The 23,104-nt window shown below is 38.4% G+C and overlaps 4 protein-coding genes across 13 annotated transcripts; all 4 read left to right on the forward strand.

The window, feature by feature from the left end:
- The first annotated feature begins 3,627 nt into the window (after nucleotides 1-3,627).
- On the forward strand, nucleotides 3,628-7,535 carry LOC113570663 (uridine phosphorylase 1-like). 7 transcript variants are annotated; one of them, XM_035530514.2, is made up of 8 exons: nucleotides 3,628-3,768; nucleotides 4,007-4,088; nucleotides 4,435-4,546; nucleotides 4,740-4,898; nucleotides 5,100-5,214; nucleotides 5,430-5,639; nucleotides 5,857-6,003; nucleotides 6,351-7,535. In XM_035530514.2, exons 2-8 carry the CDS (start codon nucleotides 4,042-4,044, stop codon nucleotides 6,497-6,499), a joined length of 939 nt encoding a protein of 312 aa, XP_035386407.1. In that variant the 5' UTR covers nucleotides 3,628-3,768; nucleotides 4,007-4,041; the 3' UTR covers nucleotides 6,500-7,535. The 7 variants fall into 7 exon arrangements, with proteins under 7 accessions (XP_035386407.1, XP_035386406.1, XP_035386408.1 ...); XM_035530513.2 differs by having other exon boundaries at nucleotides 3,633-3,772; XM_035530515.2 differs by having other exon boundaries at nucleotides 3,658-3,832.
- A 1,467-nt stretch (nucleotides 7,536-9,002) lies between these two features.
- Nucleotides 9,003-11,289, forward strand: LOC118242121 (RNA-binding protein 12B-like). The gene has a single exon (XM_035530505.2). It carries the CDS (start codon nucleotides 9,064-9,066, stop codon nucleotides 10,954-10,956), a length of 1,893 nt encoding a protein of 630 aa, XP_035386398.2. The 5' UTR covers nucleotides 9,003-9,063; the 3' UTR covers nucleotides 10,957-11,289.
- Nucleotides 11,290-14,001: 2,712 nt separating this feature from the next.
- Nucleotides 14,002-16,854, forward strand: LOC118242176 (uncharacterized). The gene is made up of 8 exons (XM_035531104.2): nucleotides 14,002-14,056; nucleotides 14,951-15,024; nucleotides 15,148-15,200; nucleotides 15,305-15,380; nucleotides 15,856-15,962; nucleotides 16,137-16,183; nucleotides 16,306-16,400; nucleotides 16,748-16,854. The coding sequence occupies exons 1-7, from the start codon at nucleotides 14,013-14,015 to the stop codon at nucleotides 16,358-16,360; spliced, it is 456 nt and encodes a 151-aa protein (XP_035386997.2). The 5' UTR covers nucleotides 14,002-14,012; the 3' UTR covers nucleotides 16,361-16,400; nucleotides 16,748-16,854.
- Nucleotides 16,855-17,480: 626 nt separating this feature from the next.
- On the forward strand, nucleotides 17,481-21,401 carry LOC113569356 (uridine phosphorylase 1-like). Of its 4 annotated transcripts, none has more exons than XM_081696570.1 (9): nucleotides 17,536-17,628; nucleotides 17,873-17,954; nucleotides 18,150-18,169; nucleotides 18,301-18,412; nucleotides 18,606-18,764; nucleotides 18,966-19,080; nucleotides 19,296-19,505; nucleotides 19,723-19,869; nucleotides 20,217-21,401. In XM_081696570.1, exons 2-9 carry the CDS (start codon nucleotides 17,946-17,948, stop codon nucleotides 20,363-20,365), a joined length of 921 nt encoding a protein of 306 aa, XP_081552696.1. In that variant the 5' UTR covers nucleotides 17,536-17,628; nucleotides 17,873-17,945; the 3' UTR covers nucleotides 20,366-21,401. The 4 variants fall into 4 exon arrangements, with proteins under 4 accessions (XP_035386990.1, XP_035386989.1, XP_081552696.1 ...); XM_081696571.1 differs by having other exon boundaries at nucleotides 17,536-17,624; XM_035531097.2 differs by lacking the exon at nucleotides 18,150-18,169 and having other exon boundaries at nucleotides 17,481-17,624.
- The last annotated feature ends 1,703 nt before the right edge of the window (nucleotides 21,402-23,104 follow it).

Genomic DNA, 23,104 nt, shown 5'->3' on the forward strand with positions numbered 1-23,104 from the left:
CATAGTGAATTAAAAAAAATCAATTTCTTCATTGAAAATGGCATTAAAATTAATAAAACATCAAATGGATAAAACACCAAATGGTTTGTTTCATCATTTAGTAATGTCACAGTCACATATGTGCTTTTCAGCACATAAAGATGACAGGAGCAGCTAGCGTTATGTCACTTGAGCTTGGTGTTCAAATGGATGGAGCAAATATCGTGTAAGACAGTGCTGAAACTTTAGATATGTCATCTGATTTTAAAGCTAGCGTTTCTATGAAAAGCATGTGGTTCGTGCTTTAGAATTATGGCTTTGGTAACCAGGTTTAAAATGTTTAACTTGTTCAACAAAAAAACATGAGTGTGAGCTAGCTGGATGCCACTGATCGACTGTTGGTTTGATAGCGAGCTGAATGTTACTTTCGCTACAGCTTATGCTACTTGGCAAAAACAATGTAGTTAATTTGGATCGTTTTCTGCAGCATTTAGTTAATCAGCTAACTTAGCTATGTTGGCTAGCCACATGGTTACCTAGCATACATCGAATATGTTTCTTAACGTACTCTTGAGTGTGTTTTGCGACGTAGCGCTAGCTAGCTCCGCTAAATCGTTGTATTCGGTTTCATTTTAGCTAGCTAAAAACAATAACAAAAAGCATTCTTATCAGAAATGTCAGTTGTTAATGATTGCAGCTTCTCAAGGTGTAATAAGTTAGTTAGCTAGGTTAGCTGGCTTATTTAATTGTGATTAGGCGAAATCACCTTATTGGTTTCAAAGACCGATTTGTTTAATTTCGGAATTTTAATAACCATCATACGAATTGAAGGCATCTCGCCTTAACTCAGTAGAAATCACTGTTGATTATTTGGATAGCTAGCCATCCAAGCTGCGCGTTAACGTTTGTAGCTGCTTGTCAAACGTTTTAATATTAAGTATAGTTTTGTTGCATGCTTAATTGTATTAGGGTGACACGACGGACATGGTGATTACTACAGTGTGTGTTGTGTGCTTTGTAGCTAGCTAGCTAACAAAACTACGATAATGAGAACTGCGATCATGAAATAAAGTTGTTGGCTAGTGGCATGGATTTGACACAAACGTCGTTTCATGTGAAGGATGGGGGTGTCGAGGAGGAGGATCCGAAACCTGCAGCCGGCTAGGCCGCTGCGTCGTTTGAACATAAATCAAGGTAGGTTAATAAGCCAGGCGGCAGGACGTGCACGCAAAGTATATTTTAGTACCGCGTCAAGAACTGTGATCTGTTCGGCGAGGGGTGAAATAATTTTGGTGTGCTTCATACTGTGATCTATAGAGAAACACAGAGAGGTAGTGGCCGAGCGATCGGACAAGACGACGGACACACCAGTAAGGCGATATAATTTAGTACAGCACACTGAAGTGCCACACTTTCGTCTGTTATACCTGCTTATCATCCCTTCTCAGAACTCTTTTTTTATTATTGTGGACAGACAAACACCATTAGTGAGAAGCAGTTTTATGAAATCCTTAAACCTCAAAGCCAATGTCAATCACTTGCCAAGACAGGTAGGTATCACTTTGGATATTCAGTTATAATTATCATTATCACAAAGAGACTATATTTGGTTGTCAGACTTGCACTGTTTATAAATCAGTCAACATAGTAGTTTTAATACAACACTTATTTGCTGTTGAGAAGTTTCATCTGTCCATTTTTGGATTATTTTGGCCTTAAATTATTTAGTAATCAGCAGGATGGAGAACCTAAGAAAACAGAAGCTGATGGAGGCATCCACAAACAGTGAAACATTAAATCAAAAGGGAATTTTGAAGACTTCTTTGTAGAGTGTTTGGCTAAGTCTCAAAAATTGCAAACGGTCAACTGTGCAGTAGCAGTAAAAACTGCAGTACAATTGCTTTGGAAGTGTTTAGAAATGTAGCTAATTTTCATTAATTTATGTCTCTCTGAGGGGGGGGGGGGGGGGTCAGGAGGGAAGTGAAGGGAAATAACATTACAATGTTTTTGCTCCTAATAGAAAGAATATCATACAGTAGGGACTTGCTGATCAGGTTGGCAAGCTCACCAATGGCAAAGAAAAAACCTGACTTCCTACCAGACCACCCAGTAGTTCTAGAAAAGCCAGTAAGGTTATTTTTTATCACCAATCACCATTATGTAAATGAATACATACTGTGCTGGTCCTGATAAACTGGTATATTTCTAATATATTTCCTTTATACATTGTAATCAAACCATCTGTGTATGCAATGTAATGTTCCTCCCATATAAACTACATTTTACTGTTCTGTTTCACAGAGGCACCAAGATGTGTTTCTGAACAACTTTAACAATAACCTGGACATGTAAGTGGAAAGAATAAACAGCTTTTGTTGTTTTAGTGTCATCACGAGAGCGAGAGAAGTGTAAATAGCTGTTGGAGACTGTGGTTTTTATTTTATTTTTAATTTATTTATTTTTGTTAAAGACAGGGCGCTGAAGGTGGTTTTTGTCTGCGGTTACTAGCCCACTCCAAACAGTGATATTCACTTGTTCCTCAACATTCTTTCTGCTAGTTGTGAAGTGAGTGTGATTATCTGGTCTGCGGTCTTTGTGCTTGTTGACTTTGAGTTGTATTTTATGTTTGCACATTCCAAGCTCCAGATCATTTCTTCTTCAGGCAAACCAAACCAATTGTACTTGACAGGCAGTATCAGCTGAATGTTGATGTAAAGCAATGTGTGATCACGTGGTTCACAGGAGCATGTTTTAATTTAAATGAATATGTGCAGACTTCTTTAATTGACATTAAATGTTATCATTTAGTGAAATTTTTTTTTTTACCTTTGCATTATTTAACTGCTTTTGCTTACACTACAAATAATACATGAATGTGTTTGTTTTTGTATGTCTAACACTGCCTGATCAAGGATTCTTCACACACTGGCATTTCAGCAGATTGGTCCACCTCTGGGTTTAAAATGAAAAGCAAAGAAGATTATAATTTCAGTAATTAAATCATTGTTTTATCTTGAAAGTCTTTATTTGTTCTTCTTTGAGTAATGTGCGTTATTTGTATGTATTTGTGGATGTATGTTTCTCAGTGTCTCATTAGGGCTTTTGGAACAAACTTGAAATGACAAGTTCAAAATGCCTTACACAAACAGTTGAGAAATTTAATTTCACTTTCACTTGTGAAATTCCACTTGGTTATAAAGCGAAGAATCAAGTTAGTGTGACAGTTTCACAACCTTTGTAGTTTCAACAGAATTATTTACTGTGGTTGACTTAACAGTACTGTAATGCATATTTCGTACACACGTTTTATTTGGTTCTTTCTTTTTGTCATTTCAAGCATCTTATACCACTGCAACGCTATAACTAATTCACTGTCATTTTTGTTACCTTGTCTTTGTTTCACAGACAGTTATGTAATTCGACTGCAAATATTGTAAGTGCTAAGTGATATCTTGATAATCCAATCTTGAGGTCACAGCATTTCAGGCCTTGGTGAGTTCTCTGATTTCTCGTGGATGGCTGTAATGACATATTTAGTGTACCATGTGTGGCCGTAATGACATATTTACTGTACCATGTATGGCGCTGGCCGCGCAGAACACGCTTGCCACGTACACTTCCTTCATGCTTGTGTAGTAGCGTCACATCTTCCAGTGACCCAGCCGGATGTCGAAGCTTAAAGCTGCAATATCGGAAAATCCCCCAGTCCAGGTTTTCAGTCCATTTAAAATATCGCTCATAGCGACGTGGTTGGAGGAAGGAGCATCGGCTTGAGGAAACTAACCTAAGGCAGGTATGCGGGCGAATTCCATTGGTGGGGTTGCGTGAGGTAAAGGATTTTTAACCCGTGTAGGTGAATATGAATTTGTTACCGTCTATTCGACCGGATCGTATAAATGTTTTTTTTTTTTTTTTGGGTGGGTGGGGGGTTTAGTGAAAGAATATAAAAGAAAAATAATTTGGTTGCTGCTAGCATTAAACAGTTTTATGTTGACATGCTATAAAGGTCTAAAACGCTGTGTTGCAGAGTATTGTCCCAGAGTATTTAACGGCACAAACAAAATGGCATCGGGATTTGCTGATGAGAAAAATGGAAAAAAATGCGGAAGGTAGACAACATCATTTTTCAAACATACAAATTTACTCAAAGTAAACAATTTAAAAGTACATTTGGTTATTGTACATTTGGTTATTGTGGTAACCTGTGGTAACCACCATTTCACTGCACGTTATACTGTGTATGACTATGTATGTGACAAATAAACCGAACTTGAACTTGAACCTTGGAACCGGGAACGACCAAGAGCACAACATTTAGCTTCCTGTAAGTTTTTACGATTTGGTCACAACACGCCCATATCTAGCTCCACTTCGCAATTAAAGTTGCTTACAAACGTCTTATTAACCATGGCTGTTACAACGTCTATTTGCTAAGGGTTTGTTTGTTTATATAAGGTCCCCATTTGTTAACAATCCACATTTGGACTCCATGAAAGAAGATATTCTGTACCATTTCAATCTGAATACCGGCACGCTTAATTTTCCTGCAAAGTTCGGAGATGTCAAAGTAAGTTTTATATCGTTTATCGGTCAGATCGATATGTTTTTGAATTGTGACATGTGCTACCACAGCGCCATAGTTTGTTATCAAGTATAATTACCCGCTTAATGTTTGTCAATGTTGAGCTGAATATACTGATCATTTAACTGAGATGACCTTATGCATCACAGCCAAACTGTTTTTCGTGTTTATTTCCTAGTTTGTGTGTGTTGGGGGTAGTCCATGGAGGATGAAGTCTTTCGCTGAGTACATTGCTGGAGAGCTGGGTCTTGCAGTTCCAAACGCAGAGTACCCAAACATCTGTGAGAGCACAGATCGATATGCCATGTACAAAGTAGGACCTGTCCTGTCTGTTAGTGTAAGTCATTACCATCAACATTAAAAACTCTACAAACAAATTTGATGCCTTGAACAAGCTGTGTGTGTGAGAGTTTTTTTTTTTTTTTTTTGAGGGTTGAATACTTTTTTAAAAGAAAGCTCTGTGTATGGCAGCTTCACTACATCCTAAGGTGCATTGAAGGTGTACTGTGTTTGACAGTGAAATGTCTCTGTGTTTTAGCATGGCATGGGCATCCCCTCAATTTCGATAATGTTACATGAGCTCATCAAGCTCCTCTACCATGCACGCTGCACTGATGTTACAATAGTGCGCCTCGGAACCTCTGGTGGAATAGGTACTCTTGACCTTAACACATCTACTTTTTTAATAAAGAATTAACAGACATGGCAACATCTGTTACTTGTTCTCCCCCAACATAGACTACCCGTGGTATTTAACATTAAAGTGCATATAATTATAGACGAGGCAGCTTCTAGTGCAGGACATTGTGGCTAGGACAAGTGACTTGTAAATAAGTGCAAATCAAAGGCATATCCATCTTTTTGTCAGGTTTACATCCAGGCACAGTGGTGATCACCAAGCAGCCAATGGATGCCACATTCTTGCCCCGCTTCGAGCAAGTCATCCTGGGCAAGTCAGTGGTGAGAAGCACCGAACTGGATGGAGATCTTGCAGAGGAGCTGCTACAGTGCGGCAAAGATCTAGCAGAGTTCGACACGGTCATTGCTAACACAATGTGCACGCTGGACTTCTACGAAGGTATTAGTCTCACTCATGACCCACATGGGACAATAAAGTTCTAGTTTTAATGTAATCATCACTGAAGCTGTTGGTATACTCCAAGAACTGAGAAACATTTTTTGTGAGTAGTGAAGATGTGTTTTGTCTTCACCCTCTTTACATTAATTGCAGCACAACTGCATTCTTGCAATGTGAACACCCACCACCATATTGTTGGGCCTGGCATATGTTTTAGGTCAAGCTCGTTTGGACGGGGCTTTCTGTTCTTACACCGAGGAGGACAAGCAAAACTACCTGGCCAAGGCCTATGCAGCAGGAGTGCGCAACATTGAGATGGAGTCTTCTGTTTTTGCTGCCATGTGCAAACTGAGTAACCTACGAGGTAGAGAATGTCTGTGTTAGAGAGGCAGACATAGAGTTTGCCTCTCTGGAGTGCATCTGCGAATAGTCACATGTGTTAGACAGCTCATCACCATATCAGTAGAAGTCAGTCTTACACACTTTTTTAAAAAGTAAGGGTTCTTAAGGGAGATATGGCGTTTTGGATGCAGCTTTCTTATTATGTAAGACCCATTTGGAATTTTAAATGTGGTAGTATTACTCTAGTGGTGTCACAGTAATAAAGTACCTAATATCCATGCGTGTATAGCACAGATTTATGTGTTAAAGCAAAAAAAAATTTGCACACTCATAATTTTGTGAAAGCTCATTTTGGCATCTCTTTTCCAGCGGCAGTGGTTTGTGTGACACTGCTGGACCGGCAGAAAGGAGACCAGCTCAGCAGTTCTCATGATGTCCTGCACAGCTACCAACAACGGCCACAGATCCTAGTTGGACATTACATCAAAAAGAAGCTTAATGCTTCCAAGAAAAGTTAGGCTTCATATTTATGAATGTGGAATGTATGTGAAGCCAAAACCTCAGTGTAATTACATTATTTTGTAATGTTTGATTTAACCTCTGCATTTGCCTCTGCAGCTAGTCTTAGTCATGTACTGCTTATGCACGCATTTGAACATAGTTAAAATTTGGAAATGGAAAGGAACATTTTTTAAATCTTGTTTTTATACTGCTTATTTGAAATAACTTTAAAAAAATATATTTTTAGAGGGATGAAGGGTTTTGCTCACTGTTTTGCATTTCGTCTGTCAATGTGTCAGTGTTCCTAACAACTCTATTAAGGTATAAAGATTTAAAACCACCTGTCTACAGTTCATAACCCTCACTCTAACACATCCAGAAACAAACATTCTTTTGTTTCTTTTCAGTGTGGTCAATGCATGACTATGCAGTGAACTGTTAACCATGCTTGAGAGTTTGTTCTTAAGGAAAGGAGGATATTAAGGCTGCATGGCTTTGTTTTTTGACTTCTATTAGCGGCCCTTGCAGGACCTGTTGGCAAGCTTTAACATTCTTTATGAAACTCTGCTGATAACATAGCTGTAAGCAGTGTTACAGTTCCAGTGTTACAGTTTGAACTTCATTCAAACTTAGCTCCTGAGGGGGTCCACCCTCTTCATTCATTGCAATACTCTTCATGCAAACCTTTCACCAAAAGACAGGCAAGCTTATGACTTATCCCAGCCTTTTTAGTATTGTGGGCACATGCAAATGGACTGGAAAGGATGCCTCCATTGCAGAGGAGTTTCCTGATTAGTTAACACACCTGATCATTTTTGGTTAATTTGGTTACGTGGCTTTATTTTCTTCTCTGAGCAACTATTTTAGTCATAGCTGTCAGGATTTAAAGACAATTTTGCCAAAGTTTTAAACACAAAAATGGAAATATTAAAACATAGATGGGACCATAATGGAGGAAGACCAGCAAGTATTCTCTAGTATTGATATTGTTATAAGAGCACGTTCAGTGTGTCCAATGTTTATCAAAAATAAATAAATAAATACTGAAAAATGTCTTTGAATGGTTTGTGGGTCCATAGGATCATAAAGTGGCTTTCTACTTAAAATCCACTTGGCACTTATAGTGCTTCTTTGAGCAAGATGTATATAAATTTTATTGGCAGCATAGCTGCCATTTTCATTTTACAAATATTAAAGTATAATGATTAGGAAAACCATTGTGCTAAGTAATGCATTCCTTTAGAATTGTCAGTTTACAGATTACAGTTTTAGCAAGTTACAGCCTTTATGAACTAACAATAAGGTATTAATGTATGGGGTACATTATTTTTGAGTACATATTTTAAGATCTCAAAAAGCCATATTGTGTTTATAAATTATTGTAAAATGTTTTAATTTGATGTTTGTGTTTGCTGTAAAATAGATTTTTCTTTCTCTTGACCGTGCTGTGTAGGCTGCTAGCAAGCTAACGTTGGCTAACTTAGCGGCTGCGTAGCTTGCGGGAGTTTTGTTTCACGATATAAATGGTGGGGGTTTGTGATGACTATTGTTCATATAATTAACATTAGAAGTGTTTTCCTTCATCAGTATCACAGACGATTGGATGGATCGATGCAAGTGATTTGACTTGGAACCCACGAAAATGGTCTTTGTGGAGAAGCTGACTTCCGCCGTCGTATTGCTTGCTAACCTAGTTATTTTGAGGTCATTGTTAGCTAGCTAGCTTCCAAAAAACGGCCCTTCAGGTTTCAGATGTGTCCAATATAAGATCTTTTTTATGTGCTTGATTTCTGGTGGAAAGTGCTGCTTGTTGATGATGTCGGGTTTCATCTTAAAAGCCTTTGTTCACCTGGTGGCGTTCTGTTTCGTGTTTTCCGTTATTTTGGACTTCATTTCGTCATCTTTCACGACTGTGGTTGTAGCTGACAGTACAGATATTCGAGTCTGATGTTGGCGTCAAAGGTCGATGTGCTTCTCGATCTGGTCAATGCTTGTGGTGATGTCTTCTGCAAGACATAAAATGACACCCTAAGCTCGTTTGTGAACATATTCTTCATGGAAATTCTGTTGATTCATATGAATTACATTTGTTGTACAAATCGGTTTATTTGCTGATTGTGGACTGGACAGTTCGTGTTTCCAACGGGTTTTTAACGGGAAGCTGCAGGACATTGACGTTAAGTATTCTGGGTACTGTGGTGCATTTTTAATGTTACAGTATGAAGATTCTGACATTGTGGCTGTTCAGAGCATGACTGGGTGGAAACGGACAGCATACAAATTGTTACAAAGTCTGGACAGCACACGCTGCACGGAGTTTTAATTGCAAGCTTCAATTGTTAAGGCAGAGCGTCATAAAAATACATGATCTAGAGAACTGAATGTCAGATGTTAAGTGAGGTGTTGTTGGCATCATCATAGTCCTTGCATTGATGTTAATGCTTACTGCAGGGTCCATTAATAACCATTGGGTTTGGAATTGGAAGACCTTGAACACTGTGACATGGTGGGCCATGGCCATGACAGGGATAACACCATATGTACCCCTTTTGTCTACAGGTGCTGTTGTGTGTACTTCATCATGGCGGTGGTCATCCGCTTACAGGGACTCAGAATCACTGCTGGTTCTGAGGACATTCGCAATTTCTTCACTGGCCTTAGAATACCTGATGGTGGAGTTCATATAATTGGTGGAGACCTTGAGGAAGCTTTTATAATATTTGCATCTGATGAAGATGCGAGACGAGCAATGACACGCTCTGGGGGATGCATCAAAGGTTCCCCTGTTAACTTGCTTTTGAGTAGCAAGTCGGAGATGCAGAAGGTTCTAGAGGAAAGCACAAGGAAGTCTGAAACAAATGTCAAGAAGTTTTATAAGGAGGGTGTCAAAAGGCCTGCAGCAGATGGAAGACCACCCTTATTAAATGAGGACATGAGAATAGACATGCGAAGAGGAGATCATCAGAACATGGGGAAAAGAACATCCCCACGTTCTTTGAATGATTCTCAAAGTCAGATTGGCGATGGGGCATTGAATGCAGGTGGTCTTTATTTGAACTTGTCTGGAATGCCATTCTCAGCAACGAAGGAGGACGTCCGCCTGTTTTTTAACGGTTTGCAAATTGATGACGTAATATTTTTGAGAAACCACCGTGGAATGTTTAATGGGTGTGGTTTGGTCAAATTCGCAACCAGAGAGGATGCCAAAGAAGGACTCAAGAGGGACCGACAATACATTGGTCCACGTTACATCAGAATAATGTGTTGCTCAGAGGATCAGTGGGTGGATGCTGGGGGTTCTATTAGACTAGAAGGTGCCGATCAGAGAAAATATTTATCAGACCGTGCAAGATCTCGCTCTCCCATTCGATCTCAATCACGATCAAGTTCCCCTTCTGATGACGAGTACTGTGTGCTGTATGAAAACCTCTCGTATTCCATTGAAAAGAGGGACATAAAAGCCATGCTGCATCCTGTTTGTGTGAAGGACGATCAGATCATTATTTTTGTTGATAAGAACAGTGATAGGACCAAATCAGCAGTTGTGGTGTTTAGAAATCTGATGGACTACTGTTCTGGATTAGCTCATCATAAAGAAACATTTTTCCAAAGGACCGTCTATGTTTCTCCTATCTCCAAAGAAAAGATGGTTGCCATATTGGAATCCTCTGCTGATTCAAGAGGAGATAGCAGAAGGTCCAGTAGGTCATCTGAACGATCACAAAAAAGTGCTTATGACTCAGAAAGGAGATGCCTGTACGTTCGCAATCTGCCTTTTGATGTCCGTAAAGTAGAGATCATGGATTTCTTTCATGGATTCCAACTCTCAGACAATACGGTTGTCCTGCTTCAGGATGAGAGGGGAGCTGGTCTTGGTGAGGCTTTAGTGATCTTCCCAACAGAAAAAGAGGCTATAACGGCACAGTCTTTGAACGGGCAAAGGTTTCTTGGATCAGAAGTTATGCTGAAATGCATCACCTTGGCTCAGACGCAAGAATTCAGAAATGAGGTAATAGGCAACATGCCAGAGAGGAATGTTCAGAGGAATAAAACGAAATATGGAAACTCGTCTTTTTTCTCTCGTGCCCGAATGCATGTAGATGATCGTGTAATGGCAGATGGGCCCCACTATGGACGTGGAAACAAAGGTCCTTTCGGTCATCTTGAAAGCCCCGATGCTTATAGACACGGAACACGTGGACCACATTATGAACCACCTGACCAGCAATTTGATGGGCCCACCTGTCTTAAATTGCTCAATCTACCTTCTCAGATAAGGATCGATGAAATCTATGACTTCTGCTATGGGTACAGAGTCATTCCTGGATCAGTCTCATTACAGTGTGATAGAAGTGGAGTGCCTGTTGGTTCTGCAACTGTTGTATTTGAAACCCACAGTGAGGCAGTCACTGCTGTTCAAGAATTAAATGGAAGACCCATTGGTACCAGGAAAATAAAGGTTGTATTTGTGTAGAATTTGGTCCGGGGATTCATTAACACAAAGCAGTTTATAAGGACTCTGTTGATTAAGAAATCTGTTAAGTAATTAATTTTGGTGACACTCATTTTGTTCTTTCTATTTGATTAAAATATCATTTTTGCTGTCTTTCAAATAGGGACATACTGACTATAAAATGTTTTCTGCATTTAGGGTTTATTTTATTTGGAATAACTGATTTTTAAAATTTGGTGAGGATGTTATTGCATTTGCATTTTGCAAAGCAATTTTAGGGTGTTTTAATTATTGTAATTATAAGGGTATCTTGCTTTAGGAAGACTCTGTTAACACTCCAACACCCCATTTTTGCTTCTTGCTTTTTCCTTCCATCTTTCTCTCCTTTCTCCCATCATCTTCTGATTAAAAGTAACATCCTGGCCAGTGGTCTGTGATTTTGCCTTTTGCACCACACACACACACACACACACACACACACACACACACAAACACACACACACACACACACACACACACACTCACACACACACAATCTGAATATTTACAAAATGATTTTCTGACACAAAAAAGATTAATATAGTCCTGTAACTTGATAAGAAATAAACGGATTAGAACATTCCACATATTTACTGTTGTTATAAGGTAAGGTTTAAACTGTAGTAGGTATTTGTAATATGGATGGAAATGTAGACATTGGAAAAAATGTTAAAATCTATTTTTCTGCCCATAAGGTGGTCACATTGTCCACACTGGAAAGAAAAAACTCTTTTTAATTAGATAAACCTTTTTTTTTTTCCAGCCATTTCACATGAACCATTAATGTATTTGGTGATGCTGATCTTAAAGCCTTATTCCTGATTAAAGGTCGAGCATGTTATCTCCTTTCAAAGCAGTACATATGTATCATATATCTACTTTTAATGTTCTTTGTTTTGTATATGATGTTATATATTTTATGTTATAACAATGCATTGCAATAACTGAAATAATACAGTTATTGCAATGCATTGTAATACAACCACACTGTACTTGAGAATATGGTCATATGCAGGTGTTTCTAATCTGGAAACAGCTATTTACAAGCATTGGCTAATTAATGTTATTATGACAGACAGCTGCAGTAAATCTTTCACGTTATTTAGAGCAGTAATAGATGAAAAAAGCATTTTTTTAGACATTATTAAAATATCTGCTATCAGAACTCAGCATATTCTATTTTACAACTTAAATCTCAATTATTCAGCTTTGCTTTTTATAAGCCCATTAAGTGTCCTAAATCGTACACTCACCTCCAATTCATCAGAAGCATCAGGCTAGATATACAGTTACGAGTCTATAGCTTTGTTACGCATATTTGGCTGGACAGTTTTGAGTGGCAGTTCACTCTAAACTCAGCAGCGAGGCTGACTCGTGTAAAATGGCAACAACTATTATGCGACAAACTACCAGCTCAGAACGCACAATCATGCCAGTACCTCAGTGTTGATTAAATGTTTGGCTACCAAAGTCATATCCAAGAATTCAGTAATGAGGTTCTAGGTAACATACCGGAGAGGAATATAGCATATGCCTATAATATAACATATCATTCAGAGAAATATAGCAAAGCATGGAAACTCATCCGTTTCCTCTCGTGACTGTAAAATGTAACACATGACAAAGATGTAAATGACTGAATTAATGTAAGTGATCGTGATGTGATCCAGTGCGTAAACGGACCGCTGATCAACATGGTAGTTGGTGAACTGCGGCGTGTAGCCTAGTTCAAATGACGGCACACCGTAGCTGATTTTAATTAAGTGGCTAGTGCACGTAAGTAGTCTGGCTGACAGCCACCCTGGGCGTATCCCAGGAAGCAAGTATCAACTAATCCACATCTGTTAACATCTGTGGACACGTATCTGTCGTTTATCTGTTACAAAAATCGAGACGCGGTTGGTGCTTAATTTTAACAGTACTTTTGACACACGTGTTGACATACGACATAACCATGTGGTATTAAGGGCATCGTTGTTTAAATGGGTTTTTGCTATAGCATATTTTTAGTAACCTAATGTTTGTTCCCCTGCAGTATAGAATTTATCCACGAACACATTAATCACCTCAGTGTGTTCAGTGTCACTTCCAGAAGCAGTTTTGAACTATGTAGTCAGCCGCGCAACACTGGAGACGTTCTACACGTTTCAGAACTCAGCGTCCCTCCTCTGTGAGTTTGCTTGGTCTACTTGCTTGGTTCATGTCCTGTTGTTGCTCCTAAATGCTTTAATTTCACAATAATAGCACTTCACGTTGACCGGGGCATACCTGGCAGGGCAGAAATTTCATGAATTGACTTGTGGCAAAACTGGTATCCAATGACAGTGCCACCATTAAAAGTAACTGGCAGTATAATGGGTAGCTCTTCAGTGCCAGTTTGTCTATGGAGATTGTACTGGTATGTCCTTGATTTTATACACTTATTAGCAATGAGCTTTGCTGAAAAACCTTAACTAAATAATTTGACATTGGTATAAAAGAAAACATCTTCATGAACTACCCCATGGGTAACCAACAGTGACCTTCGAAATGACTAGAATTACATATGTCCGGAGACTACGGTGGTTTTGAGCACTTGTGCCAGTCTAATTAGAAGGTGTTCAGTACCCTCTAAACCTCTAGCTGTGACATGAATAAACTGGTGATGAGGATCTGGTGAGGTTGTGCCGGGGAAGGCGGCAGTTGTAGTCACGGACTGAGGGCGGTTGCGTGACATTATCTTACCTAATATTAGCAATGCTGCAGATTATAAGATTATAAGATTGCAAACCTGAATACAAAACATCAGGTTTACAGTTGGGTTAAACGCCGTATTCATAGAGAAATATAACGAGCGTATAAATGCGTATTTGTTTATGCGTGTTATTAATGCCGAGCATAGTGAATTAAAAAAAAATCAATTTCTTCATTGAAAATGGCATTAAAATTAATAAAACATCAAATGGATAAAACACCAAATGGTTTGTTTCATCATTTAGTAATGTCACAGTCACATATGTGCTTTTCAGCACATAAAGATGACAGGAGCAGCTAGCGTTATGTCACTTGAGCTTGGTGTTCAAATGGATGGAGCAAATATCGTGTAAGACAGTGCTGAAACTTTAGATATGTCATCTGATTTTAAAGCTAGCGTTTCTATGAAAAGCATGTGGTTCGTGCTTTAGAATTATGGCTTTGGTAACCAGGTTTAAAATGTTTAAATTGTTCAACAAAAAAACATGAGTGTGAGCTAGCTGGATGCCACTGATCGACTGTTGGTTTGATAGCGAGCTGAATGTTACTTTCGCTACAGCTTATGCTACTTGGCAAAAACAATGTAGTTAATTTGGATCGTTTTCTGCAGCATTTAGTTAATCAGCTAACTTAGCTATGTTGGCTAGCCACATGGTTATCTAGCATACATCGAATATGTTTCTTAACGTACTCTTGAGTGTGTTTTGCGACGTAGCGCTAGCTAGCTCCGCTAAATCGTTGTATTCGGTTTCATTTTAGCTAGCTAAAAACAATAACAAAAAGCATTCTTATCAGAAATGTCAGTTGTTAATGATTGCAGCTTCTCAAGGTGTAGTAAGTTAGTTAGCTAGGTTAGCTGGCTTATTTAATTGTGATTAGGCGAAATCAACTTATTGGTTTCTAAGACCGATTTGTTTAATTTCGGAATTTTAATAACCATCATACGAATTGAAGGCATCTCGCCTTAACTCAGTAGAAATCACTGTTGATTATTTGGATAGCTAGCCATCCAAGCTGCGCGTTAACGTTTGTAGCTGCTTGTCAAACGTTTTAATATTAAGTATAGTTTTGTTGCATGCTTAATTGTATTAGGGTGACACGACGGACATGGTGATTACTACAGTGTGTGTTGTGTGCTTTGTAGCTAGCTAGCTAACAAAACTACGATAATGAGAACTGCGATCATGAAATAAAGTTGTTGGCTGGTGGCATGGATTTGACACAAACGTCGTTTCATGTGAAGGATGGGGGTGTCGAGGAGGAGGATCCGAAACCTGCAGCCGGCTAGGCCGCTGCGTCGTTTGAACATAAATCAAGGTAGGTTAATAAGCCAGGCGGCAGGACGTGCACGCAAAGTATATTTTAGTACCGCGTCAAGAACTGTGATCTGTTCGGCGAGGGGTGAAATAATTTTGGTGTGCTTCATACTGTGATCTATAGAGAAACACAGAGAGGTAGTGGCCGAGCGATCGGACAAGACGACGGACACACCAGTAAGGCGATATAATTTAGTACAGCACACTGAAGTGCCACACTTTCGTCTGTTATACCTGCTTATCATCCCTTCTCAGAACTCATTTTTTATTATTGTGGACAGACAAACACCATTAGTGAGAAGCAGTTTTATGAAATCCTTAAACCTCAAAGCCAATGTCAATCACTTGCCAAGACAGGTAGGTATCACTTTGGATATTCAGTTATAATTATCATTATCACAAAGAGACTATATTTGGTTGTCAGACTTGCACTGTTTATAAATCAGTCAACATAGTAGTTTTAATACAACACTTATTTGCTGTTGAGAAGTTTCATCTGTCCATTTTTGGATTATTTTGGCCTTAAATTATTTAGTAATCAGCAGGATGGGGAACCTAAGAAAACAGAAGCTGATGGAGGCATCCACAAACAGTGAAACATTAAATCAAAAGGGAATTTTGAAGACTTCTTTGTAGAGTGTTTGGCTAAGTCTCAAAAATTGCAAACGGTCAACTGTGCAGTAGCAGTAAAAACTGCAGTACAATTGCTTTGGAAGTGTTTAGAAATGTAGCTAATTTTCATTAATTTATGTCTCTCTGAGGGGGGGGGGGGGGTGGGGGTCAGGAGGGAAGTGAAGGGAAATAACATTACAATGTTTTTTGCTCCTAATAGAAAGAATATCATACAGTAGGGACTTGCTGATCAGGTTGGCAAGCTCACCAATGGCAAAGAAAAAACCTGACTTCCTACCAGACCACCCAGTAGTTCTAGAAAAGCCAGTAAGGTTATTTTTTATCACCAATCACCATTATGTAAATGAATACATACTGTGCTGGTCCTGATAAACTGGTATATTTCTAATATATTTCCTTTATACATTGTAATCAAACCATCTGTGTATGCAATGTAATGTTCCTCCCATATAAACTACATTTTACTGTTCTGTTTCACAGAGGCACCAAGATGTGTTTCTGAACAACTTTAACAATAACCTGGACATGTAAGTGGAAAGAATAAACAGCTTTTGTTGTTTTAGTGTCATCACGAGAGCGAGAGAAGTGTAAATAGCTGTTGGAGACTGTGGTTTTTATTTTATTTTTAATTTATTTATTTTTGTTAAAGACAGGGCGCTGAAGGTGGTTTTTGTCTGCGGTTACTAGCCCACTACAAACAGTGACATTCACTTGTTCCTCAACATTCTTTCTGCTAGTTGTGAAGTGAGTGTGATTATCTGGTCTGCGGTCTTTGTGCTTGTTGACTTTGAGTTGTATTTTATGTTTGCACATTCCAAGCTCCAGATCATTTCTTCTTCAGGCAAACCAAACCAATTGTACTTGACAGGCAGTATCAGCTGAATGTTGATGTAAAGCAATGTGTGATCATGTGGTTCACAGGAGCATGTTTTAATTTAAATGAATATGTGCAGACTTCTTTAATTGACATTAAATGTTATCATTTAGTCAAATTTTTTTTTTTACCTTTGCCTTATTTAACTGCTTTTGCTTACACTACAAATAATACACGAATGTGTTTGTTTTTGTATGTCTAACACTGCCTGATCAAGGATTCTTCACACACTGGCATTTCAGCAGATTGGTCCACCTCTGGGTTTAAAATGAAAAGCAAAGAAGATTATAATTTCAGTAATTAAATCATTGTTTTATCTTGAAAGTCTTTATTTGTTCTTCTTTGAGTAATGTGCGTTATTTGTATGTATTTGTGGATGTATGTTTCTCAGTGTCTCATTAGGGCTTTTGGAACAAACTTGAAATGACAAGTTCAAAATGCCTTACACAAACAGTTGAGAAATTTAATTTCACTTTTACTTGTGAAATTCCACTTGGTTATAAAGCGAAGAATCAAGTTAGTGTGACAGTTTCACAACCTTTGTAGTTTCAACAGAATTATTTACTGTGGTTGACTTAACAGTACTGTAATGCATATTTCGTACACACGTTTTATTTGGTTCTTTCTTTTTGTCATTTCAAGCATCTTATACCACTGCAACGCTATAACTAATTCACTGTCATTTTTGTTACCTTGTCTTTGTTTCACAGACAGTTATGTAATTCGACTGCAAATATTGTAAGTGCTAAGTGATATCTTGATAATCCAATCTTGAGGTCACAGCATTTCAGGCCTTGGTGAGTTCTCTGATTTCTCGTGGATGGCTGTAATGACATATTTAGTGTACCATGTGTGGCCGTAATGACATATTTACTGTACCATGTATGGCGCTGGCCGCGCAGAACACGCTTGCCACGTACACTTCCTTCATGCTTGTGTAGTAGCGTCACATCTTCCAGTGACCCAGCCGGATGTCGAAGCTTAAAGCTGCAATATCGGAAAATGCCCCAGTCCAGGTTTTCAGTCCATTTAAAATATCGCTCATAGCGACGTGGTTGGAGGAAGGAGCATCGGCTTGAGGAAACTAACCTAAGGCAGGTATGCGGGCGAATTCCACTGGTGGGGTTGCGTGAGGTAAAGGATTTTTAACCCGTGTAGGTGAATATGAATTTGTTACCGTCTATTCGACCGGATCGTATAAAAAAAAATTTATTTTTTTGGGGGGTGGGGGGGGGGTGGGGGGGGTTAGTGAAAGAATATAAAAGAAAAATAATTTGGTTGCTGCTAGCATTAAACAGTTTTATGTTGACATGCTATAAAGGTCTAAAACGCTGTGTTGCAGAGTATTGTCCCAGAGTATTTAACGGCACAAACAAAATGGCATCGGGATTTGCTGATGAGAAAAATGGAAAAAAATGCGGAAGGTAGACAACATCATTTTTCAAACATACAAATTTACTCAAAGTAAACAATTTAAAAGTACATTTGGTTATTGTACATTTGGTTATTGTGGTAACCTGTGGTAACCGCCATTTCACTGCACGTTATACTGTGTATGACTATGTATGTGACAAATAAACCGAACTTGAACTTGAACCTTGGAACCGGGAACGACCAAGAGCACAACATTTAGCTTCCTGTAAGTTTTTATGATTTGGTCACAACACGCCCATATCTAGCTCCACTTCGCAATTAAAGTTGCTTACAAACGTCTTATTAACCATGGCTGTTACAACGTCTATTTGCTAAGGGTTTGTTTGTTTATATAAGGTCCCCATTTGTTAACAATCCACATTTGGACTCCATGAAAGAAGATATTCTGTACCATTTCAATCTGAATACCGGCACGCTTAATTTTCCTGCAAAGTTCGGAGATGTCAAAGTAAGTTTTATATCGTTTATCGGTCAGATCGATATGTTTTTGAATTGTGACATGTGCTACCACAGCGCCATAGTTTGTTATCAAGTATAATTACCCGCTTAATGTTTGTCAATGTTGAGCTGAATATACTGATCATTTAACTGAGATGACCTTATGCATCACAGCCAAACTGTTTTTCGTGTTTATTTCCTAGTTTGTGTGTGTTGGGGGTAGTCCATGGAGGATGAAGTCTTTCGCTGAGTACATTGCTGGAGAGCTGGGTCTTGCAGTTCCAAACGCAGAGTACCCAAACATCTGTGAGAGCACAGATCGATATGCCATGTACAAAGTAGGACCTGTCCTGTCTGTTAGTGTAAGTCATTACCATCAACATTAAAAACTCTACAAACAAATTTGATGCCTTGAACAAGCTGTGTGTGTGAGAGTTTTTTTGGGGTTTTTTTGAGGGTTGAATACTTTTTTAAAAGAAAGCTCTGTGTATGGCAGCTTCACTACATCCTAAGGTGCATTGTAGGTGTACTGTGTTTGACAGTGAAATGTCTCTGTGTTTTAGCATGGCATGGGCATCCCCTCAATTTCGATAATGTTACATGAGCTCATCAAGCTCCTCTACCATGCACGCTGCACTGATGTTACAATAGTGCGCCTCGGAACCTCTGGTGGAATAGGTACTCTTGACCTTAACACATCTACTTTTTTAATAAAGAATTAACAGACATGGCAACATCTGTTACTTGTTCTCCCCCAACATAGACTACCCGTGGTATTTAACATTAAAGTGCATATAATTATAGACGAGGCAGCTTCTAGTGCAGGACATTGTGGCTAGGACAAGTGACTTGTAAATAAGTGCAAATCAAAGGCATATCCATCTTTTTGTCAGGTTTACATCCAGGCACAGTGGTGATCACCAAGCAGCCAATGGATGCCACATTCTTGCCCCGCTTCGAGCAAGTCATCCTGGGCAAGTCAGTGGTGAGAAGCACCGAACTGGATGGAGATCTTGCAGAGGAGCTGCTACAGTGCGGCAAAGATCTAGCAGAGTTCGACACGGTCATTGCTAACACAATGTGCACGCTGGACTTCTACGAAGGTATTAGTCTCACTCATGACCCACATGGGACAATAAAGTTCTAGTTTTAATGTAATCATCACTGAAGCTGTTGGTATACTCCAAGAACTGAGAAACATTTTTTGTGAGTAGTGAAGATGTGTTTTGTCTTCACCCTCTTTACATTAATTGCAGCACAACTGCATTCTTGCAATGTGAACACCCACCACCATATTGTTGGGCCTGGCATATGTTTTAGGTCAAGCTCGTTTGGACGGGGCTTTCTGTTCTTACACCGAGGAGGACAAGCAAAACTACCTGGCCAAGGCCTATGCAGCAGGAGTGCGCAACATTGAGATGGAGTCTTCTGTTTTTGCTGCCATGTGCAAACTGAGTAACCTACGAGGTAGAGAATGTCTGTGTTAGAGAGGCAGACATAGAGTTTGCCTCTCTGGAGTGCATCTGCGAATAGTCACATGTGTTAGACAGCTCATCACCATATCAGTAGAAGTCAGTCTTACACACTTTTTTAAAAAGTAAGGGTTCTTAAGGGAGATATGGCGTTTTGGATGCAGCTTTCTTATTATGTAAGACCCATTTGGAATTTTAAATGTGGTAGTATTACTCTAGTGGTGTCACAGTAATAAAGTACCTAATATCCATGCGTGTATAGCACAGATTTATGTGTTAAAGCAAAAAAAAATTTGCACACTCATAATTTTGTGAAAGCTCATTTTGGCATCTCTTTTCCAGCGGCAGTGGTTTGTGTGACACTGCTGGACCGGCAGAAAGGAGACCAGCTCAGCAGTTCTCATGATGTCCTGCACAGCTACCAACAACGGCCACAGATCCTAGTTGGACATTACATCAAAAAGAAGCTTAATGCTTCCAAGAAAAGTTAGGCTTCATATTTATGAATGTGGAATGTATGTGAAGCCAAAACCTCAGTGTAATTACATTATTTTGTAATGTTTGATTTAACCTCTGCATTTGCCTCTGCAGCTAGTCTTAGTCATGTACTGCTTATGCACGCATTTGAACATAGTTAAAATTTGGAAATGGAAAGGAACATTTTTTAAATCTTGTTTTTATACTGCTTATTTGAAATAACTTTAAAAAAATATATTTTTAGAGGGATGAAGGGTTTTGCTCACTGTTTTGCATTTCGTCTGTCAATGTGTCAGTGTTCCTAACAACTCTATTAAGGTATAAAGATTTAAAACCACCTGTCTACAGTTCATAACCCTCACTCTAACACATCCAGAAACAAACATTCTTTTGTTTCTTTTCAGTGTGGTCAATGCATGACTATGCAGTGAACTGTTAACCATGCTTGAGAGTTTGTTCTTAAGGAAAGGAGGATATTAAGGCTGCATGGCTTTGTTTTTTGACTTCTATTAGCGACCCTTGCAGGACCTGTTGGCAAGCTTTAACATTCTTTATGAAACTCTGCTGATAACATAGCTGTAAGCAGTGTTACAGTTCCAGTGTTACAGTTTGAACTTCATTCAAACTTAGCTCCTGAGGGGGTCCACCCTCTTCATTCATTGCAATACTCTTCATGCAAACCTTTCACCAAAAGACAGGCAAGCTTATGACTTATCCCAGCCTTTTTAGTATTGTGGGCACATGCAAATGGACTGGAAAGGATGCCTCCATTGCAGAGGAGTTTCCTGATTAGTTAACACACCTGATCATTTTTGGTTAATTTGGTTACGTGGCTTTATTTTCTTCTCTGAGCAACTATTTTAGTCATAGCTGTCAGGATTTAAAGACAATTTTGCCAAAGTTTTAAAGACAAAAATGGAAATATTAAAACATAGATGGGACCATAATGGAGGAAGACCAGCAAGTATTCTCTAGTATTGATATTGTTATAAGAGCACGTTCAGTGTGTCCAATGTTTATCAAAAATAAATAAATAAATACTGAAAAATGTCTTTGAATGGTTTGTGGGTCCATAGGATCATAAAGTGGCTTTCTACTTAAAATCCACTTGGCACTTATAGTGCTTCTTTGAGCAAGATGTATATAAATTTTATTGGCAGCATAGCTGCCATTTTCATTTTACAAATATTAAAGTATAATGATTAGGAAAACCATTGTGCTAAGTAATGCATTCCTTTAGAATTGTCAGTTTACAGATTACAGTTTTAGCAAGTTACAGCCTTTATGAACTAACAATAAGGTATTAATGTATGGGGTAGTCGAACTATTTTTGAGTACATATTTTAAGATCTCAAAAAGCCATATTGTGTTTATAAATTATTGTAAAATGTTTTAATTTGATGTTTGATGGGCCCACCTGTCTTAAATTGCTCAATCTACCTTCTCAGATAAGGATCGATGAAATCTATGACTTCTGCTATGGGTACAGAGTCATTCCTGGATCAGTCTCATTACAGTGTGATAGAAGTGGAGTGCCTGTTGGTTCTGCAACTGTTGTATTTGAAACCCACAGTGAGGCAGTCACTGCTGTTCAAGAATTAAATGGAAGACCCATTGGTACCAGGAAAATAAAGGTTGTATTTGTGTAGAATTTGGTCCGGGGATTCATTAACACAAAGCAGTTTATAAGGACTCTGTTGATTAAGAAATCTGTTAAGTAATTAATTTTGGTGACACTCATTTTGTTCTTTCTATTTGATTAAAATATAATTTTTGCTGTCTTTCAAATAGGGACATACTGACTATAAAATGTTTTCTGCATTTAGGGTTTATTTTATTTGGAATAACTGATTTTTAAAATTTGGTGAGGATGTTATTGCATTTGCATTTTGCAAAGCAATTTTAGGGTGTTTTAATTATTGTAATTATAAGGGTATCTTGCTTTAGGAAGACTCTGTTAACACTCCAACACCCCATTTTTGCTTCTTACTTTTTCCTTCCATCTTTCTCTCCTTTCTCCCATCATCTTCTGATTAAAAGTAACATCCTGGCCAGTGGTCTGTGATTTTGCCTTTTGCACCACACACACACACACACACACACACACACACACACACACACACACACACACACACACACACACACACACTCACACACACACAATCTGAATATTTACAAAATGATTTTCTGACACAAAAAAGATTAATATAGTCCTGTAACTTGATAAGAAATAAACGGATTAGAACATTCCACATATTTACTGTTGTTATAAGGTAAGGTTTAAACTGTAGTAGGTATTTGTAATATGGATGGAAATGTAGACATTGGAAAAAATGTTAAAATCTATTTTTCTGCCCATAAGGTGGTCACATTGTCCACACTGGAAAGAAAAAACTCTTTTTAATTAGATAAACCTTTTTTTTTTTCCAGCCATTTCACATGAACCATTAATGTATTTGGTGATGCTGATCTTAAAGCCTTATTCCTGATTAAAGGTCGAGCATGTTATCTCCTTTCAAAGCAGTACATATGTATCATATATCTACTTTTAATGTTCTTTGTTTTGTATATGATGTTATATATTTTATGTTATAACAATGCATTGCAATAACTGAAATAATACAGTTATTGCAATGCATTGTAATACAACCACACTGTACTTGAGAATATGGTCATATGCAGGTGTTTCTAATCTGGAAACAGCTATTTACAAGCATTGGCTAATTAATGTTATTATGACAGACAGCTGCAGT

Source organism: Electrophorus electricus, chromosome 14 (assembly GCF_041902795.1).
Source record: "Electrophorus electricus isolate QZ-2024a chromosome 14, ASM4190279v1, whole genome shotgun sequence".
Taxonomy (NCBI): Eukaryota; Metazoa; Chordata; class Actinopteri; order Gymnotiformes; family Gymnotidae; genus Electrophorus; species Electrophorus electricus.